Source organism: Trachurus japonicus, chromosome 17 (assembly GCF_045865225.1).
Source record: "Trachurus japonicus isolate A0001 chromosome 17, Traja_1.0".
NCBI classification, from domain to species: Eukaryota; Metazoa; Chordata; class Actinopteri; order Carangiformes; family Carangidae; genus Trachurus; species Trachurus japonicus.
Genome location: NC_140923.1, coordinates 1,556,645 through 1,577,688, shown reverse-complemented (window position 1 = coordinate 1,577,688; position 21,044 = coordinate 1,556,645). Strand labels below are relative to the sequence as shown.

General features: G+C 41.7%; 1 protein-coding gene across 1 annotated transcript; it reads left to right on the top strand.

Moving 5' to 3' along the window:
* The first annotated feature begins 2,736 nt into the window (after positions 1-2,736).
* Positions 2,737-20,027, top strand: adhfe1 (alcohol dehydrogenase iron containing 1). The gene is made up of 14 exons (XM_085804220.1): positions 2,737-2,877; positions 6,382-6,419; positions 6,587-6,639; positions 6,992-7,045; positions 7,839-7,993; positions 9,312-9,508; positions 10,245-10,322; positions 10,398-10,503; positions 12,437-12,589; positions 13,934-14,032; positions 14,137-14,215; positions 16,098-16,194; positions 17,230-17,387; positions 18,997-20,027. The coding sequence occupies exons 1-14, from the start codon at positions 2,825-2,827 to the stop codon at positions 19,078-19,080; spliced, it is 1,404 nt and encodes a 467-aa protein (XP_085660346.1). The 5' UTR covers positions 2,737-2,824; the 3' UTR covers positions 19,081-20,027.
* The last annotated feature ends 1,017 nt before the right edge of the window (positions 20,028-21,044 follow it).

Genomic DNA, 21,044 nt, shown 5'->3' with positions numbered 1-21,044 from the left:
TTGACTAGAAATAAGACAAATATTCTTGATAAGATTTTGAGTTTTTGCACCCAGTTTTTACACTTTTGTGTAGCCTATGTAGTGTATTATACACCTATGCTTGTCATTGATACTGTTGTTTATTCTGGTGTGTATGTGTGTATGAACAAGGCAGTTGTTTCTAACTGCGCTACTTGCCCAAGACAAATAAAGTTTATTTGATTTGATTTGATTTGTTTCAGTTGAACTGGTGTCTGTGTATTGATCTCCATTCCTCTCACTCATGTTCCTCTTCCTTATTCTGTTTGATGGGAATATTTTACTGGGATTATAAACCAATGACTCACTATTAATCTGGTTGTTCATATGAAATCTTTGAATTAAGGAATCCCAAAACAAACAAACATACGTGAAGGTCGAGTTTTAGAGTGACTAGTCTTTTTTATTGAACATTTTTATTGAAGTTTAACACACAGACATTTACGTTTTTAGTAAATGAGTTGGTTCCAAAGACAAAAACCAAACAACTGAAACAACAGAACAAACGGAACGAACCCACAGATAGACAAGATAGACCACCACTCTGACACTTCTCAGTAGATAAGGATGGTAAATCATTGACAGCTCTGCATTATCACGGCAACCATGAACTACAGCCTGCAGGTCAAAGGTCACCGGCTCGTAGGCAGCTAGCTGTCCGTCCTTCACCAGGAGTAGTCGTGTTGCCAGGGCCGTTGTCTAGGGGAGAAAGGTGGTGATAACTCTAGGGGCCCAGCGCCCAGTGGGGCCCATAAAAAACCCCAGTAGTCTAATCTTTGTATGACTGATTTATTCTGCGTAAGACCCTGACTAATACTCATAGTACACTGTAAAAACTCTACATCTTTACAAGAATATTTGTCTTATTTCTTGTCCAAATGTCTCATTTCTAGTCAAAACTAATCTCTTTCCACTTAAAATAAGACTCATTACCTAAAAATTAACTTGTTTTTAGATCATTTTCACTTAAATTCACAATAAATAGAAAAATCTGCCAGTGAAAGTAAGTTTTTGTGCTTGTAATAAGGAAGAAAAACTTGCTCCACTATCAGATTTTTTCTACTTATTCCAAGTGAAAATCTGCTTGAAAGAAGTAAAAAGTGTCTAAAAACAAGCTACTTTTAATATGATGAGTCTTATTTTAAGTAGAATGAGATTTGTTTTGACTAGAAATGACATTTTGACTAGAAATAAGACAAATATTCTTGCTAAGATACTTGAGTTTTTGCAGTGTAATGCTGCATTAGCATCAAAACAAAGAAGGCTAAATAAAAAACCATAATACATACGTAGTCTAAGAAAAAAAGAGGAAAAGTTAGGGGGAGGGGCCCACTTTAGTATTCTTTAAGGGGGCCCAGAATTCATAGCAACGGCCCTGGTGGAGACTTTTACTGTGAAAGGACAGGCCGGAAGTAGCGTGTGGTGGTGTGTGTCCCTCTGCGGAGACTTTTACTGTGAAAGGACAGGCCGGAAGTAGCGTGTGGTGGTGTGTGTCCCTCTGCGGAGACTTTTACTGTGAAAGGACAGGCCGGAAGTAGCGTGTGGTGGTGTGTGTCCCTCTGCGGAGACTTTTACTGTGAAAGGACAGGCCGGAAGTAGCGTGGTGTGGTGTGTGTCCCTCTGCGGAGACTTTTACTGTGAAAGGACAGGCCGGAAGTAGCGTGGTGTGGTGTGTGTCCCTCTGCGGAGACTTTTACTGTGAAAGGACAGGCCGGAAGTAGCGTGTAGTGGTGTGTGTCCCTCTGGGGAGTCCAGGGCCGTTGTCTAGGGGAGAAAGGTGATGATAACTCTAGGGGCCCAGCGCCCAGTGGGGCCCATAAAAAACCCCAGTAGTCTGATCTTTGTATGACTGATTTATTCTGCGTAAGACCCTGACTAATACTCATAGTACACTGTAAAAACTCTACATCTTTCCAAGAATATTTGTCTTATTTCTTGTCCAAATGTCTCATTTCTAGTCAAAACTAATCTCTCTCCACTTAAAATAAGACTCATCACCTAAAAATTAACTTGTTTTTAGATCATTTTCACTTGTTTCAAACAAATTTTCACTTGAAATAAGTAGAAAAAATCTGCCAGTGAAAGCAGGTTTTTGTGCTTGTAATAAGGAAGAAAAACTTGCTCCACTATCAGATTTTTTCTACTTATTCCAAGTGAAAATCTGCTTGAAAGAAGTAAAAAGTGTCTAAAAACAAGCTGCTTTTAATATGATGAGTCTTATTTTAAGTAGAATGAGATTTGTTTTGACTAGAAATGACATTTTGACTAGAAATAAGACAAATTTAAAAAAAAAAAAAAAAAAGGAAAAGTTGGGGGGAGGGGCCCACTTTAGTATTCTTTAAGGGGACCCAGGATTCCTAGCAACGGCCCTGCATAATCGACTGTCAGACATTCCACAGAGTCTTTGCCAGTTTTTAAAAATACAGGACCACTGCCATGGGGTTTTCCAGCCCATATCACCTTGTATAGCAGCATTTGGGGTGTATTTACCCACACCTAGATAGAATCTACATGCTCGATTAAACACAGCATTAATAGGAGAATAATAAAAGTGAGTGACTTTTACTGTGAAAGGACAGGCCGGAAGTAGCGTGTGGTGGTGTGTGTCCCTCTGCGGAGACTTTTACTGTGAAAGAACAGGACGGAAGTAGCGTGTTGTGGTGTGTGTCCCTCTGCGGAGACTTTTACTGTGAAAGGACAGGCCGGAAGTAGCGTGTGGTGGTGTGTGTCCCTCTGCGGAGACTTGGTGGTGTTGTTGTGACCTCGGTCCACGGCTCGTGAGGAGGATCTCCAGTTGTTCTGAGTCATGGCGGGAAGAGACCGGGTGGTGCATCTGCTGCGGCAGCTCCAGACCGCAGCGTGAGTAAAGAGTTAAACTTCTTCAGTCCGGGTCGGTCCGGAATGTAACTTTAAAACCTGTAAACACCGTGTAGAGGGGCAGGGGGGAGGGGCGCAGTGAAGTTAGTCTGAAGTTGGATATTCGCTCCTTCTCAATAGGCTACATTAAAAATTCATATAAAATATAAGATGTGTTCAAATGCAATAAAAAGAGGAGTGTGTCATTGAGCCAACAGGTCACATGACCTGGGAGTTATTGAGCTCTAAGGCTCAGATTTACCTACATATAATAAATTAATAATAAATATTTAGAGATGTAAAATGTAAAAACAAGAGATGTATCACATGACCTGGGAGCTATTTCTAACATTTACATATAAAAAGTTCATTAAAAAACAATTATAAAGAGGTGTTAAATGTAAAAACAGCACCAGTGGAGTAACATGCAACACTAGTAGAGCTCCAGTTATTTTATTCTAACATGCCCCTTAGTTTCTATTGGCTCAAAACCAACACTAAGCCTCCTCTGTGATAGGCTACACACCTTTTTATTGCATTTGAACACATGTAATATTTTATATGAATTTTTAATGTAGCCTATTGAGAAGGAGCGAATGTCACCGCAGTGAAGTTAGTTTAAAGTTGGATATTTGACAGACATTCGCTCCTTCTCAATAGGCTACATTAAAAATGCATATAAAATGTGTTTAAATGCAATAAAAAGGTGTGTGTCATAGAGGAGGCTTAGTGTTGGTTTTGAGCCAATAACAGGTCACATGAATTTTTAATATATTTTATACAGTAAATATGAGCGTTAGAGCTCAATAACTCCCAGGTCATGTGACCTGTTGACTCAAAACCAACACAGGATGGTAGAGTTAGTTAGTTAGTTAGTCACCTGTTGTTATTGCATTTAAACACATGTAATATTTTATATGAATTTTTAATGTATTGAGAAGGAGCGAATGTCTGTCAAATTCCTTCGGGATTAATAAAGTAAATCTATCTATCCATCTATCTATCTATCTATCTATCTATCTATCTATCTATCTATCTATCTATCTATCTATCTATCTATCTATCTATCTATCCATCCATCCATCCATCCATCCATCCATCCATCCATCCATCCATCCATCCATCCATCCATCCATCCATCTATCTATCCATCTAAATATCTAAATATCCAACTTCAAACTAACTTCACTGCGGTGACATTCGCTCCTCCTCAATAGGCTACATTAAAAATTCATATAAAATATTACATGTGTTCAAATGCAATAAAAAGATGTGTAGCCTATCACAGAGGAGGCTTAGTGTTGAATTTGAGCCAACAGGTCACATGAATTTTTAAAATATTTTACACTGTAAATCTGAGCCTTAGAGCTCAATAACTCCCAGGTCATGTGACCTGTTGGCTCAATGACACACTCCTCTTTTTATTGCATTTGAACACATCTTATATTTTCTATGAATGTTTAATGTTTTGAGAAGGAGCGAATGTCTGTCAAATATCCAACTTTAAACCAGCTTCACTGCGGTGGGGGAGGGGGATCGGTTCAGAAATCTGGTCATTTAAAAATGCTCAGGTCCAAACTGAGAGGAACCGGGTCCTGGATCAGAATCATGTGCAACCAGGAAATGAGCTGTTTGTTAAAGGACAATTCCTGGTAAATTCACCTCAGGCTGTATATTCATATCATTTTAGGTCTAAAAGAAGGAATCTGAAGGTTTTCAGTTTAATGTCTCCTGTTTTGTGGTAGTTGTGTCTGTCCCCGCGTCGCCACGGCAACGATGAATGGGAGCGGATTGAAGTTCTGCTGTTTAGGCTGTTTCCATCCCTCAAAGCCACAGACAGCGTCAGATGGAGACTCAAACATGCAGCCAGAAGTTTATTTACTTCAACAAGCCGACATGTTTGTAAAACTTGGGCTGCGTTCCAAAAGCGTGTTGAGTCGCCCTCGCTCACTTGCCCTCAGCACTTGCCCTCAGCACTTGCCCTCGGGGGAACCCCCCCCCCGCCGCCATCATAAGGGCTGTTCCATTTCTCTAAACAGCTGAAGTGAACTTGGTGAGATCGACCCTTGAGGGCTGAGTGATCAAGTCAACATCGATGGTCACTCCAGAGCTGTATATCACCCACAATGCATTGCAGTGGTGCATGAAAAATACATCCATGCGGTGGCGATAATGAACCTCAAGCACCAGTTGTGTGTTTACCACCAAAGAAGAAAATAAATGAAAGGGGTCAGTAAATATTCAATTCAATAAACTAGTTTAGCAGTGACATGTCAGAACAAACAATTTACAAGTGGTCGGCTAGTAGAGATATATAATAGACAAACTTATTTGTCACAAAAAAAAACGTGTCTAAAGAGCCTTTTTAATCTGACGTTTCATATTCACATAGTTGCTGTGCCTGTGTTGATGTGTAGTTTAATAAGGCATGTTAATCAGGATTGGTCTGATGAAGCAGAGCTCATCATCAGTGACAGACAGAGAGAAAGAGTAGTATTATATTGATATTATAGAGTATTGAATTTTCACCGTAAACCTGCCAACCCCCCCTTAAGAGGCAGTACAGCGCTACACCTACGACATGTGGTCGACCAGTGATTGTCCCAGCTGTTAGTGAACGAGGGCAGGTGCGTTCCGTTTACCTCTTCTACTCCTCCCCCGCCCACTTTCCCTCCGCTCTCCAAGTGGCCTCCGTGTGACATCATAGCAAGAGCTGAGGGCAAGTGAACGAGGGAAACTCAACCTGTTTTTGGAACGCAGCCTAGATCTAATTCAAAGTCTGGCGGAGTCAAGACCCAAGTTGACGCTCGGTGTGTTCAGGTGCAGTGGGAAGCTCCCGTTTGTGTCATAAACACAGGAATATCAACTCTGCACTGCAAAAACTCAATATCTTACCAAGAATATTTGTCTTATTTCTTGTCAAAATGTCTCATTTCTAGTCAAAACTAATCTCTTTCCACTTAAAATAAGACTCATCACCTAAAATTAACTTGTTTTTAGATCATTTTCACTTGTTTCAAACTAAATTTCACTTGAAATAAGTAGAAAAATCTGCCAGTGAAAGCAAGTTTTTTGTGCTTGTAATAAGAAAGAAAAACTTGCTCCACTATCAGATTTTTCTACTTATTTAAAGTGGAAAATTTGCTTGAAAAAATTAAAAAGTGTCAAAAACAAGCTACTTTTTAAATGTGATGAGTCTGATTTTAAGTATAATTAGATTTGTTTTGACTAGAAATGAGACATTTTGACTAGAAATAAGACAAATATTCTTGGTAAGATGTTGAATTTTTGCAGTGCGGTGTGTTCACGGACAGTGGGAAAGCTCCCGTTTGTGTCATAAACACAGGAATATCAACTCTTGACTTGCTTTGTCCTTTAAGATGAGACACAACGTAGGACGTAGGACATGCGTGCACACATCTTTCCTACACACAGTTTTATGAATGAACAGAGTTCATCAGGTGCTGTCTGACTGACACGAGTGTGTTTGTGTGTTTGTGTCCACAGGTGCAGGTGTCCTGCTCACTCACACACCTTCCACCAAGGTACACACACACACACCTTCATCAATATTTAACCTGGACGACCCCTCACCTCCAGAGGAAACTCAACAACACAACTTGTGTTAACAGATACACAACAGTGTTGTATCTGTGTATCTGTTATTGATCAATAAACTGTCATGTCACTTATAACTGAGTTTGTCCTGCAGGTTCTGCAGGAGCTGCAGAATGTACGGTCGGCAAGACAGACTACGCCTTCGAGGTGACACACACACTCACACACACACACACACACAGACACACACACACACACACTCACACACACACACACACACACACACACACTCACACACACACACACACACACACACACTCACACACACACACACACACACACACACACTCACACACTCACACACACACACACACACACACACACACACACACACACACTCACACACACACACACACACACACACACACACACTCACACACTCACACACACACACACACACACACACACACACACACACACACACACACACGCACGCACACACGCACAGACACACTCATACACTGTGCTGATGGATTCCTTTCCTGTGTGTTTCTGTCAGATGGCCAGTTCCAACATCCGGTACGGAGAGGGAGTCAGCAGAGAGATCGGCATGGTAACTAACCATCATCATCATCATCATCTTCATCATCTTCCTCCTCCTCAGTGTGACCTGACGCTCACTGAGCTGTAACGCAGCTGTATTGGTACAGACACACCAACTCCGGCAACGGACGTCAAGTCAACAGATCCCATTCATTGTCTACAGTATGTAGAGCAGGAGCTCCGGCCGCGCGGTGCATCATGGACACAGCACGTCCAGTTGACGGCCCCGTCGCCGTATGTGAATTTGCATAAAGTTCGATAGATTGAACTTTATGCAAATGACGTCCGTCCAACGCAATGCGGCCGGCTCAGAAACTCCGTTCAAACTATCAAACTCGGCGTTGTTGATCAAATATAAATCCAGATTCTGTTACTGCGCTACACATCCCACCTCAAATGTTTTCAGAAACATACTTTAGTGTGTTGTTTAACTGTAAAATGAGATCGTTTGTGACCCGGCCGCCATGTTGGAAACGGCAGCGAAACTCAAGCTCCGCACCACGTCACACAGAACCGCCCACTCGCCGGTGCGGTCGGCGATTAGCTGCGTCGGGATCCGTTGCCACCGGAGTTGGTGTGTCTGTACCATAATGCCGTTTCAATGCCGCTGCATTTCTGCTGTAATGCAGCTGTAATGCAGCTGTAACGCAGCTGTAACGCAGCTGTAACGCAGCTGTAACGCAGCTGTAACGCAGCTGTAACGCAGCAGTAACGCAGCAGTAACGCAGCTGTAACGCAGCTGTAACGCAGCTGTAACGCTCCGTCTGCTCCGTCTGCTCCGTCTGCTCCGTGTGCCGCTCCAGGACCTGCAGAACCTCGGGGCCAGGAACGTGTGTCTGATGACGGACCAGAACCTGTCCCTCCTCCCCCCGGTCAAGGCCGTGCTGGAGTCTCTGGCCCGCAGCGGAGTCAAGTACAAGGTGTACGACCGCGTTCGCGTGGAGCCCACCGACGCCAGGTGAGCTCACCACTCAGACAGGAAGTGATGTCACAGCTCCAGATGTTTCAGTTTCATTAGTCTGAACCAGAGTTAAAGGTTGGGTCTGCCCCCCCCCCCCCCAGCTGTAGTTTGGTCTTTTGCTCTGTTTTGTTCAGGCAGTAGAGTAGTAGCTCAGGGCTGCTAGCTGCACTAGCTGTCTCTGATGCTAACGAGTGCTAGCAGCTAGCACGTCTCTCTCTCAGCAGCAGCAGTCAGGACGGCAAAGAAACAGAAATACAAACCGATTCCCCACCGTCACCGACACTGGTAACAAGTATGAGGACCGTTGTAGTGAGCTAGCTCGACGCTAACTTCGGCTAGCGGTAGCGGTTAGCATCCGCCGCTAACACCGTCTTCCCATCTCACTACAACGGCATAACAACATACACAGAGGCTCCCGATCAGTTACTCCCAAAATTTTTGTGATACATATAAGGCTGGATCTTGACCTATCATAAAAATCACTTTTGACATGGGTTACAAAAATGTTTAACCCCTTGTTGGCCAGTTGTTGTTGCAGCAACAACACATGAGTTCTCTATTTTCATTTATTTAAATTTTTTTATTCTTTATTCCAGTCTGTATTATATTCTAGTGCATTGTTGATATATCATTCATACAACATTTTATTCATACGCGTATGGCGAAATATGATTTTTTTTTTTACAGTATTGACAGTATTTTCTCATTTACAGAGTGATAAGAAGAGATATCCAAAATTCCCTCGGTGAAAACTTTAGACACAAATATGTCAACAAAATAAAAAAAGAATTTTGAAAATAGCTGTATCCATTTCAGTTCTGGAAATGTAAATGTAAATGTAAACAAATCAGTGCATATTTCATTAGATATTGCCTCATTTACATATTTAAACATAACATTTCAGAAAACTTGTAATACAAAAAATGTTTGTCTAAATGTGAGTAATAAAACTGGAACGTTACATGGTGATACCTGTTAGTTAAATTTCTTTTAAAAAATGCATTAAAAATCCCATAGGCAGAGGTGGACATTTCCGTCCAACGAAGGATCATTAACGTGTTTATTTTTCGTAACGGGCCCAAAAATTGGACTATCATTCTGAAATTCGGGACATCCAGAGTTGACCCAAAAATACACCTCCTTGCCAAAAATCAGCCCCCAGTGACCTTTCATCTGACCGTGGGGGGGTAGGAAAGGGTGCCAGGTGGACAAAAATGGGTCATCTATACAGTAGTAACACTGATACTACAGCTACAACACGTGTGTGTCTCTCTGTGTGTCTGTGTGTGTGTGTGTGTGTGTGTGTGTGTGTCAGTTTTAAGGACGCCATCTCCTTTGCTAAGAAGGAGTCCTTCGACGTGTTCGTGGCGGTGGGCGGCGGCTCGGTGATCGACACCTGTAAAGCGGCCAACCTGTACGCCTGCCACCCTGACGCAGACTTCCTGGACTTCGTCAACGCTCCCATCGGGAAGGGGAAGCCCGTCACCGGAGCGCTGAAGCCGCTCATCGCAGGTAACCATGGCAACCGCTGGGCCGCTGCAGGGCGGAGACGGTGGCGAGGGGCGGAGCAGTCGATCATTAAAGGGATAGTATCATTTTTTTAAAGTGTGGTTGTATGATCTCCAAATAGCCCCTAAGTACTTTAATTGCAGTAGAAGACTCTCTGCACTCCTCCCGTTAGCAACGCCAGCCCATAATAGCCCTGCCCAGAGATTTACAACATACATTGTTGTGAATGGACCCAAAGAAACGGACTATTTTCACGGCCTAAAAGAGGTTTTACCTGAAAAAAAATACACAGTTCCATTGTTCACTATAATATATTTTTTTCCAGCCCTTCAAAGTGCAGGAAAAACACAGTTTTTATTTGGACCTAACCAACTCACGTATCCCTCCGCCCAGGGTTAGCGCCCGCCGATCAGCAGTTGGTTAGGTCCAAATAAAAACTGTGTTTTTCCTGCACTTTGAAGGGCTGGAAAAAAATATATTATAGTGAACAATGGAACTGTGTATTTTTTTCCAGGTAAAACCTCTTTTAGGCCGTGAAAATAGGCCGTTTCTTTGGGTCCATTCACAACAATGTATGTTGTAAATCTCTGGGCAGGGCTATTATGGGCTGGCGTTGCTAACGAGAGGAGTGCAGAGAGTCTTCTACTGCAATTAAAGTACTTAGGGGCTATTTGGAGATCATACAACCCCACTTTAAAAAAATGATACTATCCCTTTAACCAATCACTGTGTGTTGCAGTCCCGACCACGGCCGGCACCGGCAGCGAGACGACCGGCGTCGCCATCTTCGACTACGAGCCTCTGAAGGCCAAGACAGGTGGGTGAGGTTGCTATAGAAACGTCTCCCGATGACATCACGTCAGTCTGAGCTGTGATTGGCCGTCTGTCTCAGGTATCGCCAGCAGAGCGCTCAGACCCACGCTGGGCATCGTCGACCCCACGCACACACTCAGCATGCCGGAGAGAGTCGCCGCCAACAGCGGCTTCGACGTGCTCTGGTCAGTCTGTCCACATCTGTCCACATCTGTCCACATCTGTCCCTCTGTCCACATCTGTCCTCATCTGTCTATCCAAATCTAGCCTAAGACACAAGTGAGATCACACTTTGTATCAAAAATAAATAAATATTTGAATATAAAATATAAAAAAATCGTAAATGTAGTGTGAAGACACTTCACTTTAACAAAACTCCTCCTTGTCACTTTAAGTGTTAAGATCCCTTTATTTGTCCCACAGTGGGGAAATTTACATTTGTGCAGCAGCAGCAACAAATAGCAACAGGATAAAAGAGAAAAAAAAGAATAAAACAAGAGGAATATAAACATCACACAACAATAATTTATAGAAATAATGATTTAAAAAAAAGTGCAGTAGCCTATGTGCAATAGTCCAAGTTTTGGGGGGGAGGGGGATGTTACCGAGAGCAGTGACTTAAATGGCCACCGACCATACTTGAGAGACCCATCATATCTTTGCTTCTGTTGTAGCTATAATAACTCATTTGTGTCGAACTGTACATTTTTGGAGTCAAGGAATCCAATAAAATAGGTTCCAAGACTAAAAAACAATGATGTTCTCCTTACCATGACAATTTGAGCTAAAATATGCTTTTTTTAAATTAAGAAAACGCATGCCAAAAACACATTCCAAATGTCCACTATGAACTATAATGCCTTCAGCTCCTGGATGTTACCTACAGCTTATTTGTAAAATGACTGTAATAGTCCGGATTGTTTCTCAGTTTGAATGATGAACAGGGATCTAATGTTTTTCAATCTGTAGGGTGGACTGACATAGGAAGCCTAAAGTCCAGTCATGACATTCCATTATGGCTAATTTAAAATAAGAAATAAAGATACTGTAACATCATGAGATTGATAAGATGAGCATTAACAAGCATTCACAAAAGTAAAAATCTACCAAAATAATGAAGCTTTCCAGTTTCTCAGCATTACTCTGAGAGAGGATCTTAACCAGCTATACTGCGCTGGTGAAATAAGTCAGTCCTAATCATATGCTTTATGTGGGAGCTGCAAACCTAAACTTCCCTATATGTACATAAAAGCTGAACATTGCTTATTAAGGGGCTCTACACTAACATTAGTTAGTTTACTTTAGGAGCACAATGTAAAATGATTTCAGTATCAGGTTATATAAGCCTTAAATAATGTACAGGGTCCAGTGTGACCCATTTTTACATTTGAGAACAGTAAAAACATTTTTCCTTTGACTTTAAGTTGACGTATAATATGACCCAGAATGGGTCATACATGTAAATTCAACTTTTTTAAATCAACATACACAAGCAGTAACTAGTTCTAGGTAGGCCTATATTTTGACCAACACAATATTTGGCTAATGGGTCTTTCCTGACACCACTGTGATATGAATTACATCTTATTATTTAACTACTTGTAGGCTATATTTGTTGCACTTTCAACAAATCAGTATCAGTATAGTTTTATTAATGTTTTTACATGAATAAAACCCAATATCCTGTCACACAAGCAGCTCCATGTTGTCTCAGAAGCTGTAGATCTCATCCAGGAGCTGAAGGCATTATAGTTCATAGTGGACATTCTAAATGCAATGTGTTTTTGGCATGCATTTTTATCTTAGCTCAAATAGTCATGGTAAGGAGAACATCATTGTTTTTTAGTCTTGGAACCTATTTTATTGGATTCCTTGACTCCGAAAATGTTCACTTTGACACCAAATGAGTTATTATAGCTACAGCAGAAGCAAAGGTAGAAGAATTTAGGATAGATTTATTTGTATGACCCTAAGATACTTCCATGGGGAGCTTTGCATCAGGACTTGAAGTCACTTTAACCCTCCTACTATGTCCACGTCTGTCCACGTCTGTCCCTCTGGACGTGTTCAGGTGTCAGTTGACTCTGTGTTACCTGTGTTGTGTTGCCATGGTTACAGCCATGCCCTGGAGTCGTACACGGCGCTGCCCTACCACCAGCGGAGCCCCTGCCCCCCCAACCCGCTGCTCCGCCCCGCCTACCAGGGCAGCAACCCCATCAGCGACGTCTGGTCCCGACACGCCCTCAACGTGGTCGCCAAGTACATGAAACGGTCGGTAACCACGGTAACCACGCCCTCAACGTGGTCGCCAAGTACATGAAACGGTCGGTAACCACGGTAACCACGCCCTCAACGTGGTCGCCAAGTACATGAAACGGTCGGTAACCACGGTAACCACGCCCTCAACGTGGTCGCCAAGTACATGAAACGGTCGGTAACCACGGTAATCACGCCCTCAACGTGGTCGCCAAGTACATGAAACGGTCGGTAACCACGGTAACCACGCCCTCAGCGTGGTCGCCAAGTACATGAAACGGTAACCACTAGGGGTGTGCATTGGGCACTGCCCTCACGATTCAATTCGATTACGATTCACCAGGTAACGATTCGATTCGATTTGATTCACCAGGTAACGATTCGATTCGATTCGATTCACCAGGTAACGATTCGATTCGATTCGATTCACCAGGTAACGATTCGATTCGATTACGATTCACCAGGTAACGATTCGATTCGATTCGATTCACCAGGTAACGATTCGATTCGATTCGATTCACCAGGTAACGATTCGATTCGATTCGATTCACCAGGTAACGATTCGATTCGATTCACCAGGATTCGATTCGATTCGATTCTACAATGCATTGCGATGCATCAAAATTCTACTGCACGCAACACGGCAAATTTTTCATCAGTCATGAGATCTCCACAGATTTTATTGGCTGCTATGTGTGTATTATCACTCTCCTGTATCTTTGACATAAATGTCATTCAATAAAATAAAATTGAATGGTACAGGGTATTGGATATGGCATTTTCAAACCTGAAAAAGAAAACATAAATCACTTCTAGCGCTGCCCCCCAATAGTTGAACAAGCACTGGTCGACCAAAACATCATTGGTCGATTGGTCGTAGGAAGAAACAAACAAGCCTTTGTAGCCGTGTCTTGTCAATATGAACTCAAAATCAATATGACTGAACTATATGAAAGACTATGGGGCTTTTATTTTGAAGGGCCAGATACAGGGAACTATATGAAAGACTATGGGGCTTTTATTTTGAAGGGCCAGATACAGGGAACTATATGAAAGACTATGGGGCTTTTATTTTGAAGGGCCAGATACAGGGAACTATATGAAAGACTATGGGGCTTTTATTTTGAAGGGCCAGATACAGGAAGTCCTGTGATGAGTGGTGATGTATTGATCTCTGTCTGTGATTGGTCCAGAGCGGTGATGTATTGATGTATCTCTGTCTGTGATTGGTCCAGAGCGGTGATGTATTGATGTATCTCTGTCTGTGATTGGTCCAGAGCGGTGATGTATTGATGTATCTATGCTGTGATTGGTCCAGAGCGGTGATGTATTGATGTATCTATGCTGTGATTGGTCCAGGGCGGTGCGGGACCCTGAGGACCTGGAGGCTCGGTCCAGCATGCACCTGGCCAGCGTCTTCGCTGGGATCGGCTTCGGGAATGCCGGAGTTCACCTGTGGTGAGGCGTTCACTGACCGTGGTAAAACTAAGACGCTGCTGCAACACACACACACAGCTGCATCACCCTGACTGTGTGTGTGTGTGTGTGTGTGTGTGTTGCAGTCATGGGATGTCGTACCCCATCGCTGGCAACGTGAAGACCCACTCAGCTAAAGGCTACAGCGTGGAGCACCCCCTGGTGGTGAGAGGAGCAGCTACACACACACACACACCGCTACACTAATGAATGTCTTTATTGTCATTGCACAAGTACAACATAATTGGGTGCAGTCCTTAAAGTGCAAGTAGGAAAAATATAAAAATGAATAAAACATCTATAATATACGAAGAAGTATTAGGGCCAGCCAAAAAAAAAAAAAAAATCCGGCACAAGAAAAAAAAAAGCCAGGCAAAAAAACCCAAAACTGCAGGCTTGACCACGTACCACAACAAAGCGACAAGCGACTGACGGCTCTATGACAGCAGCAGAGTGACAGACAGGCTCTTGTAGTAGTATTAAATACTACAAATACTACAGGAGAGGGGATAGGCCTATCCTGTAGTATCCTTGTATAGTATTTGTAAATACTACAGGAGGAGGCAGAGACCTGGATCGCGGTGGTCTAGTCACGGAGGTGTCTCCAGTCACATTTAGTCACGCTAAACGTTAGCTCATATAACGTCTCTATGTAACTTATAAATGATTGTGTGTGTTTGTTTGGGGGGAGGGGCAGCCATAGATATGGGGGACAGTAATGAAGAACATGCGTTGCTGATTGCTGTACGTCAGCAGCAGGGGTTGGACACGGAACTGATTTGTGTTTTCATTGTCAAACTCCGGCATTGAGTCAAAGTTAATCGGCTTTATTGTTCACTTTTATGGCGCTGCAGAGTTTGGCCTGTCTGTCACTCTGCTGCTGTCATGGAGCCGACAGTCGCTTCTCGCTTTGTTGTGGTACGTGGTCAAGCCTCTGCAGTTTTTTTTTCTTTTTTTCCTGCCTTTTTTTTTTTCCCCTTGTGCTGTTTTTTTTTTTTTTTTGGCTGGCCCTAATACTCCTTCGTAATAATAAATAAATAAATAAATAAAATCAATTAAAAACACACAGGAAACAACAACACATATTCACATTCTGCATGTTTACATGTTTACATGCTGGCCGTGTTCAGAGCAGCTACTGTTGTTGAGCCTGTGTGTGTGGGTTTTCATGCCCTGCAGCGTCGCCTGAAGGCAGCAGCTGCGACACTGAGGGTCCGGGATGAGGCGGCTCGTTCACAATCTTCTTGGCTTTTGTTTTTGTTTTATTTGTTCTGATCCCCATCAGCTGCTCTAGAAGCCGCTAGTCTTGTTTCACAGTTAAAACCAGAACATTTAAACATAAATCTGCAATCACAACATGAAGACAAGTCAACAAAATCTTACATTAAATCTGTACCATCAGATTGTCATCCACATCAAAAAACCTGTGTAAGATAACTCCGATGTACAGCAGTTATTAATAAAATAAAATAAAAAGAATAAAATCAGAGGGTAAAACAAGTGAAAATGACAACAAGAGACCCTATTACGCTACATAAGACCCTTTGTGTGTATGTGTGTGTGTGCGTATGTTATTTTACAGATATGAAATTCCAAGATATTTTTTAATTTGCTTTTTGAATGTTAGTTTGTGTGTGAGTTTAATTATTGGCCGTGGTAAAGGAGCAGTTCCATGTTTTCATTGATCTGTATTCTATAAAAAAGACACCGGGTGTTGTACAGTTCGTCCAGAGAAGGGGGTGAGGGGAGTGGGGGGGCATCCTATGATCTTTTGGGCTGTGGATCATTCATCACACACACACACACCACAGCTACACACACATATTTTTTTTATTTTTTTTTAAAACAACTTTATTATTGCTTTACAAAATACATAAACAGTGCATAAAACCATATGATGAGCATCGTATTAATAACAATTGGATAACAGATAGACGTGACAATGAAATAAATACATACATACATAGAAATAAATGTGTGTGTGTGTATCTTTGTGTGTATGTGTGTATGTGTGTGTGTATCTTTGTGTGTGTGTGTGTGTGCTCAGCCTCACGGTCTCTCCGTGGTCCTCACCTCTCCGGCCGTCTTCAGCTTCACCGCCCCGATGTGTCCGGAGCGCCACCTGGACGCCGCCGAGATCCTAGGTAACCCGTTCACCACTTCACCTGTTCACCCGTTCACCTGCACACACAGCTATAGTCCTACGCTCTGATTGGTTCACACTAGTCATGGTATTAAAGGGATAGTAGCATTTTTTAAAATAGCTACATACTGATTTATACTTATGAATATGAGTTATGAATCGTTTTTTTAGTGCAGATGACTGGATCACCATCTACTGCAATGTAACTGCAGCCAGAGTCAGAGACAGTTGCCCGTTCCAATATGGCCGACTGTGAGCTATGCCTGCGCAGGGCCGTTGCTATGAATTCTGGGCCCCCTTACAGAATACTAAAGTGGGCCCCTCCCCCTAACTTTTCCTCTTTTTTTTTCTTAGACTACGTATGTATTATTGTTTTTTATTTAGCCTTCTTTGTTTTGATGCTAATGCAGCATTACACTGCAAAAACTCAAGTATCTTACCAAGAATATTTGTCTTATTTCTAGTCAAAATGTCATTTCTAGTCAAAACAAATCTCATTCTACTTAAAATCAGACTCATCATATTAAAAGTAGCTTGTTTTTAGACACTTTTTACTTCTTTCAAGCAGATTTTCACTTGGAATAAGTAGAAAAAATCTGATAGTGGAGCAAGTTTCTCTTCCTTATTACAAGCAGAAAAAACTTACTTTCACTGGCAGATTTTTCTATTTATTGTGAATTGAAGTGAAAATGATTTAAAAACAAGTACATTTTTAGGTGATGAGTCTTATTTTAAGTGGAAAGAGATTAGTTTTGACTAGAAATGAGACATTTGGACAAGAAATAAGACAAATATTCTTGGAAAGATGTAGAGTTTTTACAGTGTACTATGAGTATTAGTCAGGGTCTTACGCAGAATAAATCAGTCATACAAAGATTAGACTACTGGGGTTTTTTATGGGCCCCACTGGGCGCTGGACCCCTAGAGTTATCATCACCTTTCTCCCCTATTCAACGGCCCTGGGTCTGAGTGTCGTCCATGGGGCGTCTACCTATATTATGTCTATGTAGTAACGGTCTCTGTGTGTTGCGTTCAGGTGCAGACATCCGGCAGGTGAAGCGTGCCGACGCCGGCGCCGTTCTGTCCGACACGCTGCGTCAGTTCCTGTTCGACCTGCAGGTGGAGGACGGACTGGGAGCGCTGGGATACAGCAAGGACGACATCCCAGCGCTGGTCAAAGGAACCATCCCTCAGGTCAGTGGGAAATAAATGGTTAATAATATTATTATTAGGGCCACGGGCCATCGCACCGGGACAAATTATATATCAAAACGTGCGGTTCGATCAGGATCGGTGTGCTATTACTTTTCTCAACAGTTAATGAATTTTCGCGTTGAAGTCAATGGGACGGGCGAAAAAAAAAGAGCGAAAAAGACCAATCATTGGAGTTTAACAAACGTCTACTGCTCAGGCATACTTTCACCTAGAGACTCCATTTAAACTTTAAACAGTAGACACAAGTCTTGTGTATTGTCGTATTACTCCACGTTTTGATAGGTCATATAGTTTTTGATCAATCCCTGATCAATGACCATGATCATTTTTGGAGAAATTATGAGATTATAATGGGTGTGTATTGGACAGAATGTTCGTGTCAGAGTGCGTGACATCATCGGTTAGAGTGGGAGAGAGGCCAGAAAAACTCCAGATTTTTTCTCTTTCCACACTTGGCCCGGCCACAATTTACACTCTACACACATAATTTTTTCAGAATTTGTAAGACAAACTTGTTATCTCTCATGTCATGTGCTCAAAATATCAGAGAGACTTACAGAACTTACAGAATCAGCCTCTGAGTGCAGCCACGTCTGTCTCTGCTCCTCATTGACTCCAATACAAATATTTTCTGAGAGGAGCAGAACGGCCTGATGTTTTAAAACTGCCAGTGTCTCCAAAATATTTACTGTAGAAACACCAAATCGTACCGAAATTTTCAGTAAGTCCTTAGAGCAACGTTGATCTGTGTTTTGTTCTGATAGGAGTTACCGTTTTGTCATGCTAAGCCTAAATGTGAGACCGGTTTAGAGGCAGAAAATGGCTCTTTTTCTCCACGTTTCTGTCTGTCTCAGCCTGCGGGGGCCCCTATCGCCGTGGTAACCTCTTTGATCCTCAGGCCAGAGCTCGTTAACTTCATAAACAATCCACCTGGCGCTAGTTAACATGTTTGTAAACACAGACACAGCTACATCAGGGTTGACAGAGATGGTAAAACCGGCAGTAGCCCTCTGTCATGCTCTGCTGAACAAACTGCTCAACACTAGGAGTCACCCTTACTTTAAGTTTTTTAGTATTATTATCTAATTTTAACTGGATTTTTTCTGGATCATATTGGTTTTAATGTTTTAGTATTTAGTTTTTATCTGTGTGTTATGTTGTATTGTATGATTCTGATCCAGTGTTTTAATATTAATCTGCCTGTTCTTGTGTTATTTTATAGATATTGCCATTTTTTATCCCACTTAACCCTTCATTGAACCTGACTGTTGTGTGGCAGTCCACACATACATGTGCAATAAGATCTAGATCAGAGCTGCAACAATAATCAATTATTAAATTAATCGTCAACTATTCTAATAATCTAATAATCAGTTTGAGTCATTTTTTAAAGAAACAAAGTCCAGATTCTCTGATATTAGCTTCTTAAATGTGAATATTTCTGGTTTCTTTGTTCCTTCATGACAATAAACTGAGTCTCTCTTTGGTTTGTGGACAAAACAAGACATTTGAGGAGGAAACCCTGAGGTTGTTCAGACGACTGATGTGATGCTGTTGTTGTTGTTGTGTTGTTGTTGTTGTTGTACAGGAGCGAGTGACCAAGCTGTCTCCCAGAGAACACAACGAGGAAGACCTGACGGAGATGTTCTCAGCCTCCATGAAGCTCTACTGACCCTGAACGCACCACCAGACCCTGAACGCACCACCATGAAGCTCTACTGACCCTGAACGCACCACCAGACCCTGAACGCACCACCATGAAGCTCTACTGACCCTGAACGCACCACCAGACCCTGAACGCACCACCATGAAGCTCTACTGACCCTGAACGCACCACCAGACCCTGAACGCACCACCAGACCCTGAACGCACCACCAGACCCTGAACGCACCACGACACGAAGCTCTACTGACCCTGAACGCACCACCAGACCCTGAACGCACCACCATGAAGCTCTACTGACCCTGAACGCACCGTCCACCAGCTGCAGTTCCTCTACCGGCCACTAGACGGAGCTGCAGCTCCACCTGTCACCTGTGTGACATCATCACCTCATCTTTTTTTTTTTTCTTTTCAAAACTTTATTGAAAAGTTCCAGTCAGTCAGAACATCAGAGACCATGGACGGTACAAACACAGTCTGGCTTCTCAAACCAAGAACATAAATAAATAAATAACTGCAGTATGAGATATAAAGTGAATGAAGCGTCAGTCAGTTCAGAGGAAGTTTAAACATTATTAAAAAAAAAGGTGAAATTAAATTAAAAAAGAAAGAGGAAAAAAGGCAAGACATATTACATTTCTCCTAATATTTCTTATTATCAATTCTTTTAATACATTAAAGTTAAGTAAGTAGTTATTGAAATCAGTTTCAGAAACAGGGAAGGAAGGTCGACCTTTGGAAAACTTGGTTTCATGTGGAATTTATGCAATTAGAATAATCAAATTAATTAAGTGTTGCATTTTCCTATCTTTATTATCATAGTATAAAAGTAAATCTTTGGCTTTCAAATTAATTGGTATGTTGGAATGTGATGTGACGTAAACTTCAATTATTTTCCAAAAAATCTGGGAAAAATTACATAAAAATAAAAAAAAAGGTGCCAAATTGTTTCTACTTTTTAATTAACAATTAACATCAATATTGACAAGTTTTGACAAAACTATGTTAGTGAGGTAAATGTTGTGTATCATTTTATACTGAATCATCGTCACCGTGTGGATCAAACACCTGGCTGTGATGTCATCGTCTCCGTCGTCCAATAGGAGACGAGGACTTTTACTCATGAATGGATCATTGAGGAGTTTTAATGGATCAATATTAAATATTAAAACTGATCAATAACATGAAACGTCCTCGTGAACTCGTCTTTACAGAGTCGACTCATCTAATCAATACATTTAATTATTGATTATGAATGTTAATGAGCCCCGAGGCCGGGTGTGTGTGTGTGTGTGTCTGTGTGTGTCCAGGGCCGTTGTCTAGGGGAGAAAGGTGGTGATAACTCTAGGGGCCCAGCGGCCAGTGGGGCCCATAAAAAACCCCAGTAGTCTAATCTTTGTATGACTGATTTATTCTGCGTAAGACCCTGACTAATACTCATAGTACACTGTAAAAACTCTACATCTTTCCAAGAATATTTGTCTTATTTCTTGTCCAAATGTCTCATTTCTAGTCAAAACTAATCTCTTTCCACTTAAAATAAGACTCATTACCTAAAAATTAACTTGTTTTTAGATCATTTTCACTTAAATTCACAATAAATAGAAAAATCTGCCAGTGAAAGTAAGTTTTTTGTGCTTGTAATAAGGAAGAAAAACTTGCTCCACTATCAGATTTTTTCTACTTATTCCAAGTGAAAATGTGCTTGAAAGAAGTAAAAAGTGTCTAAAAACAAGCTACTTTTAATATGATGAGTCTTATTTTAAGTAGAATGAGATTTGTTTTGACTAGAAATGACATTTTGACTAGAAATAAGACAAATATTCTTGCTAAGATACTTGAGTTTTTGCAGTGTAATGCTGCATTAGCATCAAAACAAAGAAGGCTAAATAAAAAACCATAATACATACATAGTCTAAGAAAAAAAAAAGGGAAGGGGGAGGGGCCCACTTTAGTATTCTTTAAGGGGGCCCA